Here is a 19,826-nt window from a genome sequence, read left to right on the forward strand (position 1 = left end):
TAATTCTTCCTATCCATGAATATGGTATATGCTTCCACTTATTTGTATCTTCTTCTAAACAAATGGGACTACATTAAGTTAAAAAGTTTTTGCACAGCAAACAAAACTATCAACAAAATAAAAATACAACCCACTGAATAGGAGAACATATTCATCAATGATACATCTGATAAGGGGCTAATATTCAAAATTTATAAAGAGCTTATAAAAATCAATACCAAAAAAACAATCCAATTAGAAAATGGGAAAATGACCTGAATAGACACTTCTCCAAAGAAGACATACAGATGACCAACAGGCATATGAAAAGATGCTCAACGTAATTAATCATCAGAGAAATTAAAACCACAATGAAGTATTACTTCACACCTGTCAGAATAACTATCATTAATAAGTAACAAGCAAGTAATGGCAAGGGTATGGAGAAAAGAGAACACTCATGCACTATTGGTGAGAATGCAGATTGGTGCAGTCACTGTGGAAAGCAGTATAGAGTTACCTTAAAAAATTCAGGAACCGATTTTTCTCAGTAATGTCATTTGCCTATTATTGGTTACATTTGTTAAATAGCATGTGTGCTTGTTATCACTATGTTAATTATAGCCCCAGTACACCAAAGTGGTTAGATGAAGTGTAAAAGTTCTGATGAAACAGTGATGCCATTCCTACAATCACAATGTCAACATTTATGCACTGGATCCTAGGGAACAGGAATCTCCATATGGCAAGACTGGTGATTCTATAAATCTGAGAACACATATTCAAAAAGAAAAAATATTAATGTGTATGACAACACATATTGAAAACCTGGATTTTATAAGACCCTTCAAGCCTACTCCCTGGAACACTGTTAAAAACTTTGTCAACCTTTGTCAAACTGAGGCATGAGGTTATATTTTTTGTAAATTCAATTTCTAATCTAGCCTGACCAGGTGGTGGTGCAGTGGGTTGAGTGTCGGCCTGGGATGCAGAGGACCCAGGTTCAAAAACCTGAGCTTTAGTACAGTTTAAGCAGCTTGAGTACGGGGTCACTGGCTTGAGCGTGGGATCATAGACATGACCCCGTGGTCGCTGGCTTGAAGCCCAAGGTCGCAGGCTTGAGCACAGGGTCACTGGCTCAGTTAGAGCCCCCTGGTCAAGGAACATATAAGACAAGTAATAATATAATATTGGACAAGTAGTATGTAGTACTTATTCCAACCTCAGTGTTCTCTTTTCTTTCTTTTTTTATTCAGTGAAGCAATCAATGCACAACTAAGGTGCCACAACAAAGAATTAATGCTTCTCATCTCTCTCCCTTCCTCTGTCTGTCCCTATCTGTCCCTCTCTCTGTTTCACTGTCTCTCTCATTAAAAAAACAAAACAAAACAAAACAAAACAAAAAACTAGTAAAATCATCTTGTTACAGATAAATGGAGTTAATTAAAATATGACTGGCTGCCAAATGTATTTTGTTAGCTAAAGACAAACTCCTATATTTTACTCAAAATTAAAACTTTTTTTTTTTTTTTTTTCATTTTTCTGAAGCTGGAAACAGGGAGAGACAGTCAGACAGACTCCTGCATGCGCCCGACCGGGATCCACCCGGCACGCCCACCAGGGGGCGACGCTCTGCCCACCAGGGGGCGATGCTCTGCCCCTCCTGGGCGTCGCCATGTTGCGACCAGAGCCACTCTAGCGCCTGAGGCAGAAGCCACAGAGCCATGCCCAGCGCCCGGGCCATCTTTGCTCCAATGGAGCCTTGGCTGCGGGAGGGGAAGAGAGAGACAGAGAGGAAAGCGCGGCGGAGGGGTGGAGAAGCAAATGGGCGCTTCTCCTGTGTGCCCTGGCCGGGAATCGAACCCCGGGTCCTCCGCACGCTAGGCCGACGCTCTACCGCTGAGCCAACCGGCCAGGGCCATTAAAACGTTTTAACAGGGTTTTCAACCTTGCGTCCACTTTGTTTCCTTCCCTAAAGAAGTACTAATTGGATTTAAAAACAAAAACAACTATCTGTGGTCTAACTTTTCTATAAAATTCAAAAGTTGTCCAGGTGTAATAGAAATTCTCAACTGAATTCAATGAAAGATTTCTATCTGCTCTAGGACAAAATGGAAAAGTTCTATTAAAATCAGTAGACCATTTAAGAAACATCTGATAATTCTGTATTTGCTAAAAAGCCGCATTGCACATATGGGCATATTCCTATCAAACAGGATTTACAAATCTGTAAGGCGGCTCCATTCACACAAGTCATTATTAATAAGCATAAGAACAAGAATTATGGTGGTTTTGGAAAATTATTTTTGGCAAATATTGGACAAGTAGTATGTAGTACTTATTCCAACCTCAGTGTTTTCTTTTCTTTCTTTTTTTATTCAGTGAGAGGAAGGGAGACAGAGAGACAGACTCCCGCATGCACCCCAACCAGATCCACCTGGCAAGCCCACTAGGGAGCAATGCTCTGCCCATCTGGGGCTTTGCTCCATTGCTCAGGAATCAAGCTCTTCTTAGTGAGTCAGAGGCCATGGAGCCATCCTCAGTGCAAGGACCAACTCACACAATTGAGCCACGGGTGCAGGATGGGGGAGAGAGAGAGAGACAGAGAGAAGCAAGAGGGGGAGGGGTAGAGAAACTGATGGGCGCTTCTCCTGTGTGCCCTGACCAAGAACTGAACCTGCGACATCCACATGCCAGGCCAACACTCTACTACTGAGCAAACTGGCCAGGGCTGTTTTCTAATAATGAACTAATAAACCATTTCACTAATTACTAGGGCAGAAATTGGCAAGCTTTTCCCGTAAAGGGACAAAAATTAAAAATTGTGGGTTTCCACCTATAAGATTTCTGACACAACTATTCAGCTCTGCTTCACCCCACAAAAGCATGGACTGGCTGAGTTCCCGTAAAGCTTTATTTACAAAAACAAGAAGCAGGTCAGATTTGGCCCATGGGCCACAGTTTGCCAATACCTTACTTAAGGTAAAGCTATATAATCTTTCTTCAAAAACTAGAATCAAAAGAGATCTCTCTCAAAAATATATTTAATCTTTAAAAAAAATTGTATTTTTCCATAAATGTACCTATTACATAACTGGCTCCAAATATTTAATTTTTGAGGAGGATTACTCCATTACTCCTTAAGCTAAACCCTTATGTACAAAAATAAAAGGCAAATACTTAATAACAATGCAGCATTTCAACAAGAATGTGAAATTACCTGTCTTCTGCTTCTGAGATTTACTAAATTCACATTCATAATAAGAGGTTGAACAGTGACAGCTGCCTCTCTCAACTGTCTTTCTATTCCTCTAGTACAAGTGAAATAACTAATACTATATGAAATAAACATTCAATCTGTACCATTTTATCTTTAATCTGAGACATCAATAAGATTACCAAATGGTAAGATATACTTTATTTCAAGATTCAAAATTCATATGATATAAAGACTTTTTCTTTATCGAAGGAACCTTTTAGAGATTATGTAAAGTATTCTCAAATAGAGTAAATGACATCAGTTTTTTCCAAAAGTGATACATTTGAAATCCATGTATTTGCAAATCACATGAATTTATTTATGGCCAGCAATAAATTATGAGAGTCCAGGTTTAATATGCAATAGGAAGAACTGACAAGTATGATATGTATTTACTGAGCACTTAGCAGACGACAAGCATTAGCTCATTAATCCTCATAATTATAATATGGGTTAGGTGTTACAATTAGCGCCACTTAACAAATGAGCAAACTGAGGCAGTGAGCAGTTAATGTGCTCAAGTGACTGTGGCTCAAGAGAGTTGGACTTCAGAGCCCATGCTCTTTAACCAACCATGCAGCTTCTCAAGAAGTAGGTATAAATCTAACTGAAGATCGAAAGTACATAGCAAGGTTTTCATAACTATTCATTTTCTCAGTAATTCTTCAGGATAATTAAATTTTGTGATGTAATTCTAGTTAATTAATTCTAATTAACTATTAATTCTAATATAAAATTTCAACTTCAAAATCACATAATTAATCTATTTCAAACACAAATTGATTCAAGCTTCCAATTCTGTACTCTGGCAACATTTTCATAACGCTGCCCTCTTGCTGAACTATTAGTTCATATACACTGGGAACTTAAGACAAGAAGAACCCGGTGCTGTAGGGCAATAACAGGCAGGCAAAAACAGCAAGCATGGTGAATACAACAACAACAAAAATCAGTCAAACATTAGCCTATTTTTCCACTTTGAAAGTACATGTCTTAGATACATAAAAATCTACAATCATACACTTTTAAAATATAATTTTGCCTAAAGCATTAAAGCATTATCAGTAATTATAAAGAATTCAATTTCCACATGAAAATTTTTGAGATAAGGTAAAACATTTTAAAAGACCACCAACAGTCCAATTCAATTTTAGTGTTCATGAACATATGTTGAGACAGGAATATTGCCAACTGTATCAAGCAATGTTAGCTAATACAACAATGGTACACATAAGTCTCATAACACCAACTGTAAACTAATATTAGTTGATGTTAGTTCATAACTAAAAGTATGTTACGATATATTAAAAAGGTGTTATCCCATAAAAAATATGACCATTCATTGGTGTGCCATACTTGGTGTTACCAGCATGATTAAACAAAGGTTTGCAACCTCCTCTTACAAGCAAATATAATAAATTCATACATACCACTTATTTTTATAGAATAACATGTAATCAGGGAAAAAGGGCTTTGCAAGCTGAAATGTCCTTTACAGACATAAGATTATCACTAAATATAATTTTCTTAAGTAGAATATCAAAAGTAAATTATAAAAGGTCAAAAAGTGCCTCATTCATTCATACCAATGTATGCAGCTTTACCATAATTGGAACATTACCACTGAGTGAAAATTTTAAAATGTGTCAAGGTAGAACAGAACTACTTCATGAATCGGCCATGGATCCCTGCCAGTCCTCAAACTCTTTGTTATTGGGATAAGCACAGAAACTGAGGTTCACATTTAGGAACTTTTAGAGTAATCTGACATTACTGCAAGATTTTATAGTTTACAAAAGTTTTTATCTGTGAAGAATTAGAAATTTTAAAAACTGACACTTTGAGAATCCCTGAGCTAGAACACATTCCTCATTACCCCTTTTCAGGGAGATTTGAGACTATGTTCTCGAAAACCAAGGACATGATGGGGATCTCTCACCTATTAGGGACATAACTCTGGCTCTCTGCTGTCCTTTCCTCACGGACCAGCTGACACTCAGATGTGGCAGCTACTGGCCTATAAGGGTGAAGAGAATGACAGTGTTCTAGAGTAGTGCTTTCAGAACGTGAATGTGCACAGCAATCACTGGGGGAATCCTGTTAAAATGCAGGTGTTGATTTAGTAGGCCTATGGTGGAGGGTGGAAATAAACTACCAGGATGTTAGTCTGAAGCCCACACTTAGTGTAGCAGGGGTTATAAGACACCAAAACAGTAAGATGGAAGGAACCTGAGTCCCTAAATAACAGCCCAAAGCAGATTTCACCACCACTCTGGCCTGTTTTGTGACAGAGGATAAAAGTCTATACTCTTTAGATCTCTGTAATGTGGGGGTCTCAGTTACATCAACCTTGCCTTCAACCTAATTAATACAGAGCAATTTTTTAAATAGTAGAGGAATGATCATTGGGTCAGTGTGTACATTTCCATTAAAATAATATCAATGTAATGTTTATTCACATAAGCATAAACTAGTGAAAACTTTCATGTCCTACTGCCAGACTCCAGTTTGCACATAGTGATTTCTGTCATGTATCCTTCAAATATTAAGTCTCTTCTCATTACCCTGTGCCTATTAAAGTGTATACCACAACACTGAACTATCTTTTTATGATGTTAAGTCAAAATCTCAATTTTTCAAAAATTTATTAATAGATTTTAGAGGTACAGAGAGGGGAAGGGGGAAGGGGGAAGGGGAAAGAGAGGAAGGGGGAGGAAGGGAAGGAGGGAGAGGAAGAGGGAGGGAGAGGAAGAGGGAGGGAGGGAGGGAGGGAAATAGAGAGAGAAGCACTCATTTGTTATTCCACTTAGTTGTGCACTCATTAGTAACTTCCCATATGTGCTCTGACCAGGGATTGAGCCCACAAGCTTGGTGTTTCCAGATAATGATCTTACTGACAGCTAATCAGCCTGGACCAAAATTTCAATTTTTTTAAACTTTCAATTTGTTAAGACACTACATCTAATTATATGATGATGTATTTCAATTGTGAACTATCACTGCAAAATAAATGTCATTATAAACAGTAAAAGAAAAATGCACATGAAGTCAACGACAGGTATTTTTGTGTACCAAAGAACAGCTAGATTACCAACAACTAAATGTTATTGTGAGAGATCATTTTACATCAACAACGATGTAAACACAGACACAAAAGTGGGCACTAGAATTTCATGGTATTGGTATATCAATTATGTATTTAGTACATGTACACAAAATACCTTTTCTTTATCAGTTCTTAATTATCAAAGAAATACCTAATTAATATATGCTTATAACAATTTATGATGGTATGTAACTAATTATATAAACAGGGAAAAAATAATAAATACAAAGCAAATAACCACAACCAGAAAAATCAGTCAAAAAATTTATTAGCAGTAATAAAATAAGAAAAAAGGTACATCCTGATCCTGAAAACTTCAATATATAGCAACCAAAGAGGATTCTGTTGGGGTCTCCCTACTAACCTTACCCCATCCCTCCCCAAGAAGTGCAACTTAGGCCTGACCAGGCGGTGACACAGGTTCAAGACCCCGAAGTCGCCAGTTTGAGCACAGGCTCATCTGGTTTGAGCAAAGCTCACCAGCTTGAGCCCAAGGTTGCTGGCTTGAGCAAGGGGTCACTAGGTCGGCTATAGCTCCCCAGTCAAGGCACATACGAGAAAGCAATCAATGAGCAATTAAGGTGCCGCAATGAAGAACTGATGCTTCTCATCTCTCCTCCTTCCTGTCTGTCTGTCCCTATCTGTCCCTCTCTCTGACTCTCTGTCTCTGTCACCAAAAAAAAGAAGTGCAACTGAGGAAAAAAGTCAAATTAACACAATCCTGGAGAAATATCAGTATAACTTACAAATTAGAGTGAAAAATATAGAGGGAATCATCAGGCAACCTGGACAAAAAAAAAGATCACAGCAAATCCCTAGGAATAGAAGTCCCTGCCTGTCAACTTACACTCTCAGCTCAAGCAGAAAGGAGCAGTAAACCTGCCTGCCATTCTGAGCAAGGTGAACTAAGGAAGGACACAGAGCAGAAGCTATTTCAAAGCATTTCACATGCTTTGTGTCCTAACTAGTAACGTATATATGGTCATTACATAATTGAAAGTTAACAAAAAAGCAGCCTGTCCTTGGCAGGATCCTCGGGTAAAACCCCAGTGGGCTGGAACCCTGTGCCAGCTTGCTAGACTTTGTAAAGCACCACATTGACTACTTTTTTTTTTTTGCCTCATCAAAGGCCCTAAAATGAACAACAATCTCAACATCTTAACGCCTTCCTGACCAGGGACTCTGAGCTAACAAGCAATTCTAAAATATCAAAAAGAAAGTTTTATTTTAGCATATCATAAAATATCAAATGTGTAAAGTCATAGGATAAATATACTAATTTAACAAACTTCTGAAAATAGTTTCTATTAACAGTGCTTTCAGACAGAACATTTCAAAGCCCCTACAGAAATAGTTGTTCCAAGCAAAAATATTTTATCAACATATTTCAAAATTCACTCTAACTAAATACAAATACATACTTGTGAGTGCATGTTTATGTTCCGTTACAAGTAAATATCAATAAATGGATAAAGCTTTGCATAACTGGTTATTTCCTACATTTTTGCACAGATTTACATATATATTTTCATAAAAACTATTCCTTTGTAACTTCACAATATTCTTTTCAGAAATAAACTTCTACTCTACAAAAAGCTTGAACAAATTTCGTGTTCCTTGAGAATACAAAAACAATACTATAATGAAAATACTGACACTAAGATGACGCTAATATTCATTCCACAAGCATTTAAGTGTCTACTGTGTACCTCACACCCTGCTAAATCCAAGGAATACTATAAAAATAGGAAGACTTTATCTTTACCTTAAAGGAGCTTACAAAATAACAAGGCATCCATCAAATTATTTTAACTAATTTGAAAAACCACATATTCATTTATTACTCTGAATTCAAAAATAGAATATATTTAGGGCAAAAGGAAGAATTATTTTATTAACTTTAGCATGATTACTCATCATCCTTTTGGACACTTAAACTTACATATGCTCCTATTTCTCTCTCAAAACAAAACTTAATTTCAAAATCCATTATAAAATTTTGGCTTTATTTTCCAAGCTTTTCCATCAATACTTATGTTTCATGTTTCACATTAGGTATTTTACAAAATCTACCTTTATTAATTTTCAAACTTTTCAAGGTCCTGCTTAGAATTTAGTAAAATAAAAAATTTTTCTCATCATTTAATAGGTCTTTTTTTTTCATTTATTGTGTTTACATAGATTCTAGTGTTGCCTTGATTGCACCCCCCTCCCCGTATTCCCCTCAACATATCTCTTGCCTCACTCCTGACAGTGCCCTCCCCCCTTCCCTTCAGGTTTAATTTTGTTCCTCAGTTCGCATTGTTCCTTGGATTCCTCAAATATTTATCTTAACGTCTTCAGTTTATACCCATGAGAGAATGTCTTCTGAAAAGCTGCTAAATTTAGTGGGACTTGGGGGGATTTGGAAGAAAGTAAAACAATGGATCTTCAGATTTACTGTTTTGCCTGACCAGGCCGTGGCACTTGGATAGAGCATCGTCCTGGGACGCTAAAGATATAGGTTTGAAACTCCAAGGTCGCCAGCTTGAGCGTGGGATCATAGACATGACATGGTCATGGCTTGAAGACCAAGGTCACTGGCTTAAGCAAGGGGTCACTGGCTCTGCTGGAATCCCGCCCCCCATCAAAGTACATATGAGAAAGCAATCAATGAACAACTAAGGTGCCACAACAAAGAATTGATGCTTCTCATCTCTCTCTCTTCCTGTCTGCCTCTCTCTCTCTCTCTCTCTCTCTCTCTCTTAAAAAAAAAAAATTTAAAGTAAATAAATACTGTTTTAAAAACTGCTCTGAATCTCTAATATCAGCAAGCCAAAACACTACTACTGACCCAGTCAAATAATCTTGGCACCGAACTCTTAAAGACATGTCCATTTTCTCTTTATAGAAAAATATATGGTTTTCATAATGCACTCGAAAGCTTTTTCCCTTCTTTGGCAGCTCCTTAAAGGCTAATTCTCCATTTAAAATGCTGAAATTCAGCTCTGGACAGTGGCTCAGTGGATAGAGTGTCAGTCCAGCTTATGGATATCCCAGGTTCAATATTGGGTCAAGGCACACAGAAGAAGCAACCATCTGCTTCTCCATCCTCTCCCTCTCCCCCTTCTTTCCCTCTTCCCCTCTCACCAGTTGAGCCCCATGGCCCTGGGCACTGAGGATTGCTCCTCCGTGCTAAAAATAGCTCAGTATTTGAACATGGACCCCAGATGGGGTTGCCAGGTAGATCCCAGGCTGAGCACAAGCAGGACAATGCCTCACTATCTCCCCTCCTTTCATATTAAAAAAAAAAAAAGCTGAAATTCCTCAGAGCTTAAACCTAGCCTCTTCTTACTCAGTTTTCTTATCTGTCTTTAGATCACAGATCAGTGACAACAGAAGTATAATGCAAGCCACATACGTAATTTAAAACTTTTCTAGTAACCACATTGTAAAAAGCAAAGAAAGACAGGTAAAATTAATTTTATATTTTATTATAATATATTGAAAACATTATTTCAATATGAAAAAATAGAAAATTTATGAAAGATGTTTACATTTCCCCTCTGTATTAAGTCTTTCAAACTCCAGTGTGTATTTCACATTTATGGCACATCTAAATTTGGACTACACACATTTGGAGTGGTCAGTAGACACGTGTGGCTAATGTCTACCAAACTGGACAGTGCAGCCATAACTGAGTTCATCTGTGCTCTGCTTCAATCATCAGCTATACTCACATGACTCCAAATTTATATCTCCAGTTTTCTCTTCTGAGTGCAAGATTAGTATTTCCTAATGCCTAACTGGCATCTTACTTTAGAAGATTCAAAAGCACCTCATACTCAAATAATGTTCAATTTGAATTCACAATCCATCCCTCAAAAATGTGGCCCTCTTCTAATGTCCAGGGGTCGGCAAACTCATTAGTCCACAGAGCCAAATACCAACAGTACAACGATTGAAATTTCTTTTGAGAGCCAAATTTTTTAAACTTAAACTCTAAAGGTAGGTACATTCCTTATCAAGGTAGTGCCCACATGTGGTATTTTGTGGAAGAGCCCCACTCAAGGGGCCAAAGAGCCACATGTGGCTCACGAGCCACAGTTTGCCAACTTCTGTAATTGTCCCTATCTAACCAATTCAGATATACAAGCCAAAAACCTAGAAATCTACCCCTTGATACTTCCTTTTCTCTCTATCTAGCAAGAAGTTCTGTCCATTTTCCCTCCTAAATATTTCAACTCAGTGTACTGCTCTCCATCACAATCCACTCCATCCATCTGCTCCTGCCTACCACCAATCCATTTTGTTCAATGCAAGGATCCCTCAAAACAATTAAGTCATCCCTACTTCCACCTCCCCATTTCCTGATAAAACTTTTCAACTGGTTTCAATTGCCTCCAGAATAAAAACAAAATTTACTAAGGCCTGAGCTACATGCTCTAGCTCAGGGGTCCCCAAACTAAGGCCTGGCCTGCGGGCCCGCATGCGTCCCCCTGAGGCCATTTATCCCACCCTGCCGCACTTCCGGAAGGGGCACCTCTTTCATTGGTGGTCAATGAGAGGAACATAGTTCCCATTGAAATACTGGTCAGTTTGTTGACTTAAATTTACTTGTTCTTTATTTTAATTATTGTATTTGTACCCGTTTTGTTTTTTTACTTTAAAATAATATATGTGCAGTGTGCATAGGGATTTGTTCATAGTTTTTTTATAGTCCGGCCCTCCAACAGTCTGAGGGACAGTGAACTGGCCCCCTGTGTAAAAAGTTTTGGGACCCCTGCTCTAGCTCCTGCGTCTCTCCCAGCCCCATCTCATTACACTGCCTTTCTGTCCTGCCCACCTCCCATTATGGCCCTTCAGATCTCTGTACCCACCTTTGCATGACCTTTGCACATGCTGCTTTCCCCTTACTTAGGTTATTTAATTCCCACTTGTCCTCCAGATTTCGGGAAGCATTCTCTGACGACCAGGAAGACACCAAATTTGCCTCTTTATAAGTTCTTTACAGAACAATATCCCTTCTCCTCTCTAGTATATTTTATAGATGCAATATATGTTTAAATATGTAATTAATGGCTTTCCCCCCATAAGATCATATCCAATTGTACTAAAGAAAGTGCCTGCCATAAAAAGATGTTATTTGTTGCATGAGTGAACCAATGAATCTGCCTTGTTTTTTCCCTAGACAAAGACCAGAGAGCATATTATGCGATCACATATTCAAAATACTCTGCTTATACATCATGAGTTCTGGAAAGCCTTCCAGACTTCCCATGTCTGAGTTAACTACTTTCAACAACACCCTACAAGGAAAAGACCAGTGTATAACATATATAAATTCTGTTCGTCTTGTACATCATCCCAACAACAAACAAGTGCTTTCTGCATAACAGTATGTATTTACTATGTGTATTTCAGTACAGACATTATTGTTCAGGGTTACAAATTTCTCTGGACTATATAACTGACTATTGTTGTAAAGATTATTATACCTTCAGTAGTGCTATACTAAAGAAACTGTCTGTTACCAGATGTCTTGTTGGGTAGCTATGATTTACCCAACAAGATGAGGAATAAGGGTAGGTATTTGTACTTCAAAGGCTGTAAAACTGTAATATGTGTGAGAAGTGCTCACATGTGCAGACTCTGACCCATTGAGTGGGTGTAGAGCCAGGAGCCAAGGCCAGGGCCACCATCAGAGCAGCCTGGTCCATGCAGGTTCGCATTGGATTCGGACAGTCGGCAAAGAAACAGCAGAGCCAAAAACTGGTGGGCCATAGTCTTTAATTCTAGCTTTGCACCCGGCGGGCAAGTAAAAATACACACTGGGCTCCAAAACCCAGTCACATTCAGTGCTCACAAAGCTACTGACTTATCCGAGTTTCCTAGAATCAAATGTTTCTAGCTCACCAGACTTATTCACCTCTGTTCCCCATCTCCTTTCCTTATCCCAGATACAAACTCTGCCCAAATTGGCTTCTCACTCAACATTCCGCCATCTTGGCTGCTTCTCCTGGCCTCCTCCACGTGGCCTTTCTCAGCTCTCCTTTGCTCTCTCTTCTAATGATTATCTCAGGAACCAAGAGCCCAAGCTCCCATTCTACCCCTATTTTATAGTGTAGATTCAAAACCCTTAATCCAATATACAAAATAGGGAAGTCTCTAATACAAAGTCACTTCTCTGAGGCATGATAGGATTGTACCGCCCTACATCAAAAAGGGTAGGAAAGGCTTAATCCCAAAACTAAGCCCCAGGCTAAAGGATTCTGCCTGCCTTTAGCCCACCCCAACACACATTAATATCACCTGGGTGACGGCCTCCTTGTGTTATCTTTAACAAAGTGAGCATAATACACTTTATCCGCCCAACAGTGGGTGTTACAGGGTTACAGTACTAAGGCACCATACGAAAGCTCTGTCCAGCCCTGTAGTACACAATATGGCTCTTCCTTTGTTCTTTACTTACCACTGTGCTTCTTTTCTGCCATCGCTATCTTTGATTTGACACCACTGTCAATACTTTGACTATCACAAAACATTTTTGCTCCCTTTCTATGATTTTTTGTCATTCTATGACTTCACAAATGTTTCTCAATTTTACATAAAGATTTTTCTGTATCTGGGAATGTAGTCTGCTTCTTCTAAAAATTATCTGGAGGTAAACAGTTACTCCTACATCCTACACATTTGAAAAAGTCAGAATTTCTAGAGATGTTACTTACTTATAGCAGAATAAGTCAAAATGCCCATGTTATATTGTCAAAAGGAGAAAACATAAGCCAAAAAAGTAATATGGTTGAATTTTTATGATTTTTGAAATGTTACTATGCAGTTTTTACTCGATTTAGCAAATGCTGCTGTGTGAGAGGAAAAAATTATTTTCAACTTGCTGAGGTAGCAAGTTTCTTTTTATACCCCCTTTATGCTCGAGGCAGTCGAGTCTACAGGCACTTGAACTGGATTTAGAGGTTATTCACCCCCAAAAATTACTGCAAACAGCAGTGATTTGAAAACTTAAAAAATTTAATAGACTATCCAGTAATTTTTAGCAGTTTACAATATCCATAGAAGCAGTCAGGCAATACATAACATATTTTGAGACAGAAGTTCAAGAAGCCTTATTACCTTTGAACATTATAATTTTACAAACAATATAAACCAAAGAGGTAGTTACAAAACTTCATTAAAGAAACAAGAAATATTTCAAAATAAAAGAATGTCTCCAATAAGCTCCCCTGAAAACTAAGTATTGTATAAAGCAATTGGTTTCTTCTACTGTTCTTTGTCATGATCTATTATTCTATTTTATTCAAAAAGTATCTTAATGGTTCTGAGCCTTTCCAAAAGAGTGTTTCAACGGTACATTTATATCAAAGCGATAGTGATAAAGTAGTTTGTAATTCTAGATAATAATCCTATACTTCATATACAATCCTATAAAGAACTACCAATATTCTTTGCAAATATACCTATGCCTAAGAGTTATACTGAAACACCCTTTGCATAAACTCGTACTGTATGACTGTTACCAATGGTGTATTATGTGAAGGTATAGTAGTTATAATGATGCTGCAAAGGTTGTTTCTTATTTGAAGATTGAAATCATTCATCAGCAATCTCCTGGGGGATAGGTGTGTCTCTCAGAAAACTGGAACCAAACAAACAAGAAAGGCACAGGAGTGGAATGCAGAACAGGAATCTGACCTTTTTGGTTGTGATCATTAATGTGTCTGGGAGGAAGCTTCTATGTGACGGGATGTGAAAAGAAGCTCCCCATCTGTGGGTAGGTTACAAGCCAGGAATTGGAAATTCCAGCAAAAAGTCCTGAAGTTGTTCCACTTCTTTGGAGTAGCTATCTCAAGGCAATATGAAGAATAACAGAGCAGGCCCCTCAAGACAAGAGAGCAATAATCACTTTAGAATCCATAATGCCATGTGCTTCTTATTTTCCCTATCCCGTGGTTGTTCTATAGTACTAAGTGATAAAGATTTTTATAAGCTGTAGCCTTTCCTAGTATTTCAAAGGTGAAACAAAGGAAATGAAGTTTGGTATACACCTGGGCCAGAGGATATTAGTATGGTGATAGCACCCATATTCAAAGAGAAAATGCCCAAAAGGGGAGGTGAAATTCAAAGAGGAGAAAGTAAGGAGAACTTTGTGCTCAGCCTCTCTTTTCCTGCTAATGTCAGCCTCTCCACCAAACATAAAAACAACCCCCCTCCCATCCCTGAGCACAACCTGGTTAAATCCTGGATGTTAGAAACCTGGAGTTCTAAACAAATATGTTCTTTCAGAATAAAATGGAAACACTATTTCCAAGGCTACATTTAGTGGCTTTAACTCAAAGCAACTGTATAAGACAAAAATATGCAACATAGTGTGTTACCTTTATATTCTTGGACTTCAAAAATTAACCAGATTTTCCAATCAACTTAATCAACAATTATGTGAGCCACCAAAAGATAAAGGTTTCACTGAATCTAAACTAACACTGTCACTCAACAGAACAAGCATCTTATCTTTCCCAATAAGGAAGTAAATTTACACATCACAAAGCACTTTAAAACCCAGTTTTCTATTTTAAAATGTGGTTTTTAATCAACAATTTAAATTAGAAGTGGTCACCATAGCTTGGTGGAAATGAATACTGAACGTTTATTCCAGACCTTTCAGCTCTATTCTTGGTTCTGCCACTTATAATTCTAAGCCAACTGTTGATCCTATCTGGGGGGTTTCCTCATCTGCACACTGATGGGTTAAGCTATACAATCATTAATTCTATGAAAAAAAAATCTTTTCAAAAATACAAACAGACAATTATGTTCCATTAATATATTTTGTTAAGAAGAAAAAAACAGACCCTAAATGGAGTCACTGTAACAAGCCTCACCAAGACTTAAACCTAATCTAATTGCAGTTTCAGCCTCTCCTTCCTCCAAGAACTTTTCCGTTTACTAGACAGACGGGGTGCTGTCTGATTCATGAATCATCCAGTAAAACCAATTAGATTATTAAATTAACTTGGTTGAATCTTTGTTCTTCAACAGTTTCTATTTTTAAAAAGTTTCAAAGGTTGATCTTTAAAAAAATTCAAAAGGTTAGTAGAATTTCCCTTAAAAGAAATCTCCAAAGAAAAAAATAAGAAGCAGAATGAAATAAATCTATTATGTAGACAAATTGAGTCAAATCTCTCAGTTATTTCATGCATATAATTAAGCATTACAAAAACCCAATGTACCATTTAATGCATTATTTAAACATAACTACTATACTGCAAAAGTCCCTAAAATTTTTAAGTTCAAATCAGCAAAACCTAGTGCTGTGTGTGTGTGTGTGTGTGTGTATTTGTGTGTTTCTTAGTGGCCAGTAGAACAGAAAGCTCTAGGTTTTACGGATTTAAATTTAAAAGGGGTGTGTGTCTATCTGTCTGTCTGTCTACCCGCCAAGGTGGCTATTGAAGCTGCATTTGAAATATTGGTTTTGTGGGGCTCTAATAAAGATAAAAGACTTAAGAGAAAAACATATATTCAAAAATAAACTGGAAAAAATAGATTGGTCTACATAAATCACCTGGGCTCCCTGAAGATCACATTTCCAGAAATAAGCTTTTCAGCACTTAATTTCCCAAACCTACTTTTTAGGTGAAACTGATAAAATAGAATTAATAATAATTTAGGTGTTTTAGTATCTATTTCTTTTCAGGTCCTACAAATAATTGAGTGAATAGACCAAGTACAAAGAAAATGGTTTTGTCCATGACAATAACAGAGAGCTCCAAGAATTAGAGCATGTCTGACCAAAGAGTTGGTCAGAAATTCTCCCTCCAGTGCTCTTGTCTGCCTACACCTTCGAGAATTTGTATTGTAAGATCTACTACAATACAGGTCAGCTGAAAGCATAGGAGATCCTTGTCTTTGGCACAAGTCTCGTCTGTTCAAGACCCATCAGAAATTACATGACATTCCCCCAACAGCTAGAAAGATTTATCAGACCCACAGGTTACTCCTCCCTTTATGAGCAAAAGTCATAAAAGCAACCCCGTTTGGTGGAAGTAAAACCTATAAACAGATCATCTGTAATACAAAGTGGCACATGTTACAATATAATACTGCTGGGGATTTATAACAAAATAACAAAGGGAGGCACTCTACCTAGGCTTGGTTAGAGACCTTGGCTAGGGAATTCTGGTTGGCATGGGCAATTTGTATCAGACTTTTTTGAGAACCTACAATGTAATGTGTCTCTGGCACCACAGATACCCAGAACAATAAGATGTGGCTCTCCAATCTTAAGGAGTCCAAAGAATCCAGTATGTGTTTAGAACCAAAATAATGAAACTAGCGTTTCTAAAGAAAGTGAGGTCATGTTGGAAAACAGTAAAAGACTGTATTTGAACATGAAATCATAAAACTAGCTTAAAGAACTAAGGTTTGATCAAATGAAAACTGGGGGACAACTTAAATGGAAGAGTGATCAAAATTATCCAAGACAACCTTTCGAGGTAAAGAAACTGAAGAAAGTGATTCCAGTTAAAAGAACAAAAATAATGAGGTGAGTTTTAAACTTTTTTTTTTTTTGTATTTTTCTGAAGCTGGAAACGGGGAGGCAGTCAGTCAGACTCCCGCATGCGCCCCACCAGGATCCACCCGGCATGCCCACCAGGGGGCGATGCTCTGCCCATCTGGGGTGTCGCTCTGTCTAAACCAGATCCATTCCAGCACCCGAGGCAGAGGCCATAGAGCCATCCTCAGCGCGGGGGCCAACTTTGCTCCAATGGAGCCTTGGCTGCGGGAGGGGAAGAGAGAGACAGAGAGGAAGGAGAGGGGGAGGGGTGGAGAAGCAGATGGGCGCTTCTCCTGTGTGCCCTGGCCGGGAATCCAACCCGGGACTTCTGCACGCCAGGCCGACGCTCTACCACTGAGCCAACCGGCCAGGGCCAGTTTTAAACTTTCTAGTACTTTATGTCAATGGTGCTTTACACAAAAAGTGTAGGTACAATAACACATAATATATAGTTGAAAGCACCAGATTTGGAACTGGCTCTCCTGAGATCACCAGTCACTACTACCACTTTCTAACTATGTTATTTTCCTAAGGAGTTCTGTGTGAACTCCCCTGTCGGTGTCCACCTACAGCATGGGATGGCTGTAGAGCCAGGAGTAGCTTCTTCAAAACACGTGTGTTATATTATTCTAATTAAAAACTTTATCCAGATTATCAAATCCACACCTTTTAGGCACTTGAACCGTCCATTAATCTGGCCCCATACTTTCTGTTCTCAGTCCTCCTTGGACAGCCTCCCACTTCCATGAGGCATGTTTCTAGTGTCGGCTCTGCAAGCCTGTAAGCACGTCCCTGCGTCTGTGCCTTGTCACCAGCATCTCGTCGTCTAAAACGCCTTCTCATCATCTCTCAAAGCCCACTTCTCTAGGACATTACCTCTCCTTCCCTCCAATTCCAAGCACCTCTGCCTGCTCCTCGGGACAACTTACCACTGTTTCCGGTTTTTGTGTTTGTCCTTCGCTAATGCCCCCCTGTCTCCTCTTTGCACGAGGACTGCGAACTCCGGGAGCAGGGGCACACTTCCTCCCCGTCCCCACCCTGCGTCTCCGGACGCGCCGGTGCAGGCCTGGAAAAGCGTCAGCCTGGTGTCTACAGCCGTAATGGCCGCAGTTCCAGAAACCGCTTCGTTTCGGATAGTGTTTTATTGCTTTCAGATCCTAAAAAATCTTGACAGGAAACGTCTGTAAAAATCGGAACACGTCCATCCCTTCAAGAAAAGTTCTACGGAGCACCCAGACGCGCTGACAGGCGGACCTGCTCAGCTTCAGAAGTTGCGCGTGTGCGGCGGCCCCGAGCCGCCCGCCCGCCCGCGGCTCCGCACTCGGACTCGCGGGGGAAGGAAAGGCTCCCGGGCAGCAGCAGGGGCCGCGCGCCCCGCCGCCCTCCACTTCCCGCGGGCCGCGACCCTCCGCCGCTCCTGGCTCCCCAGCCTCCCCTCCCCGCCCCTCGTCCGGCCGCAGCTCCCCCACGGGAGAGGCGCGAACGGCGCTGCAGGGCCGCCCCGCGGGCCGCTCGGGCCTGGGCCGCCCTGCCCGCGGCTTCTGCCCGGCCCGCCGCCCGCCGCCCGGGCCCAGGCCGCGCCGCCGCCCCGAGGGGAGCCGCGGGACTCGGTCGGCTCCGCGTGGCGCCGGGGGCGGAGCCGGCCCCTAGGGCCTGGGGAGAGCCGAGGGCGGGCGGCGGCCTCCGCCTACCCCGACACGCACCCCACCGCCCCCAACCCCAGCCCCAGCCCTCCTCGGGGCCCCGGTCCGCGCCCGCGGCCGGCCGCACTCACCACTTACCAACCCGCCTGGGACAACGCCGCGCCGGGGACCTCGGCCATGGTGGCTGCTTAGGCCCGGGGGTAGGGGCCAGGGGGCTGGGGTGGGGGTAGGGGGGTGCCTCCTACTTGAGACCAAAAAGAAAAAAAAAAAAGAAAGTAAGAAAGAAAAGAAAAAGAAAGAAAGAAAGAAAGAAAAAAACTCCTCCGGTCGGCTCTGCAACTGGGCATGCTCAGTGCGGCCGGCGCTTCCGCGTGCGGGTTCCGCTCGCCGCGTTTTCCGAGCGGCCACAGGGGCCGGCCTGGCCTGGGGCTGGGAGCCTGCGGCCGGGTGGCGGCCGCAGGTAGGAGGCCGGTGTGTCGGCCGGGACCACGAGGCTTTACGCCAAAGGCTGGTTGTTTTCTGCTGTGGGTCACTTTTTCTGAGTGGCACGCCTGGGACACTAGCTGGGGAGCTCTTGGAAGAGCAGAAAGAACTGTGCGCGTTTCTGGCGCCGACAGACGGTCGTCAGCTGAGAGAGCGGGGGAGCGGCCGCGCCCAGACGGACCGCGGGCTGCCCGAGGCGCTGCCCCCGGCAATCGGGAAGGCCGTGATTCCTGCAGCCAGACTCAGGAGGGCTGTTCCCAAGCCCACGCTGCACAGCAAAGAAGTTTACTTTCTTATAGACTCTATAATATAGAGACTGGCTCCTTCCTTGCTGTTGGACGCAGAGAAAAAGCCAGTCGATTTTTTCTTTTTCAGTTCCTACAGGCAAATCGGATAGTCCAGGTCGGGCACCACAATGAAAGTGAGTGGCCAACCCAAAAACACCTGCACTTTAGGGACATAGGGAAACTGGACAGTTGGGTCAGTGCTCGTTTTTTCTTGTCGCTTTCTTACTACGCCCAATCGTATCCCAGCGCAGCTTTATGACGTTACCACAGGGACAGCCAGGCCTGGCTCTCAACCCTCGCTGTGGGTGCCCTTAAGCTCTCAGAAGGGCTGAAGCAGCACAAGGGCGGGTCCCCGGGTGGGCATGCGCAGCGGCGTCGAGGAGCGGTGCGGAGTAAGCTCTAATGTGATTGGGAGGGGCAAGATCACGCCAGCCTATCAGAAGGCACGCGGCTCAGCAGACGCTCCCTAAAAATTTGCTCCCCCCTACACGGTCTTGCACGTCTGCGGGGTCCTGGAAAA

General features: G+C 41.0%; 1 protein-coding gene across 3 annotated transcripts in view; it reads right to left on the reverse strand.

Moving 5' to 3' along the window:
- TDRD3 (tudor domain containing 3) overlaps window positions 1–19,402 on the reverse strand; it is a 216,568-nt gene extending 197,166 nt beyond the window's left edge. Inside the window, exon 1 of one of the 3 annotated variants that reach the window (XM_066235530.1) lies at window positions 18,675–19,398. In XM_066235530.1, the coding sequence (XP_066091627.1) occupies window positions 18,675–18,715 (41 nt within the window). In that variant the 5' untranslated portion in view covers window positions 18,716–19,398. Of the gene's footprint in view, window positions 1–17,822; window positions 18,034–18,674 lie in introns of those variants that run through there. The other 2 variants (XM_066235533.1, XM_066235532.1) reach the window with 2 other exon arrangements.
- Window positions 19,403–19,826: the final 424 nt, after the last annotated feature.

The sequence above is a fragment of the Saccopteryx bilineata genome, chromosome 6 (assembly GCF_036850765.1).
Source record: "Saccopteryx bilineata isolate mSacBil1 chromosome 6, mSacBil1_pri_phased_curated, whole genome shotgun sequence".
Taxonomy (NCBI): Eukaryota; Metazoa; Chordata; class Mammalia; order Chiroptera; family Emballonuridae; genus Saccopteryx; species Saccopteryx bilineata.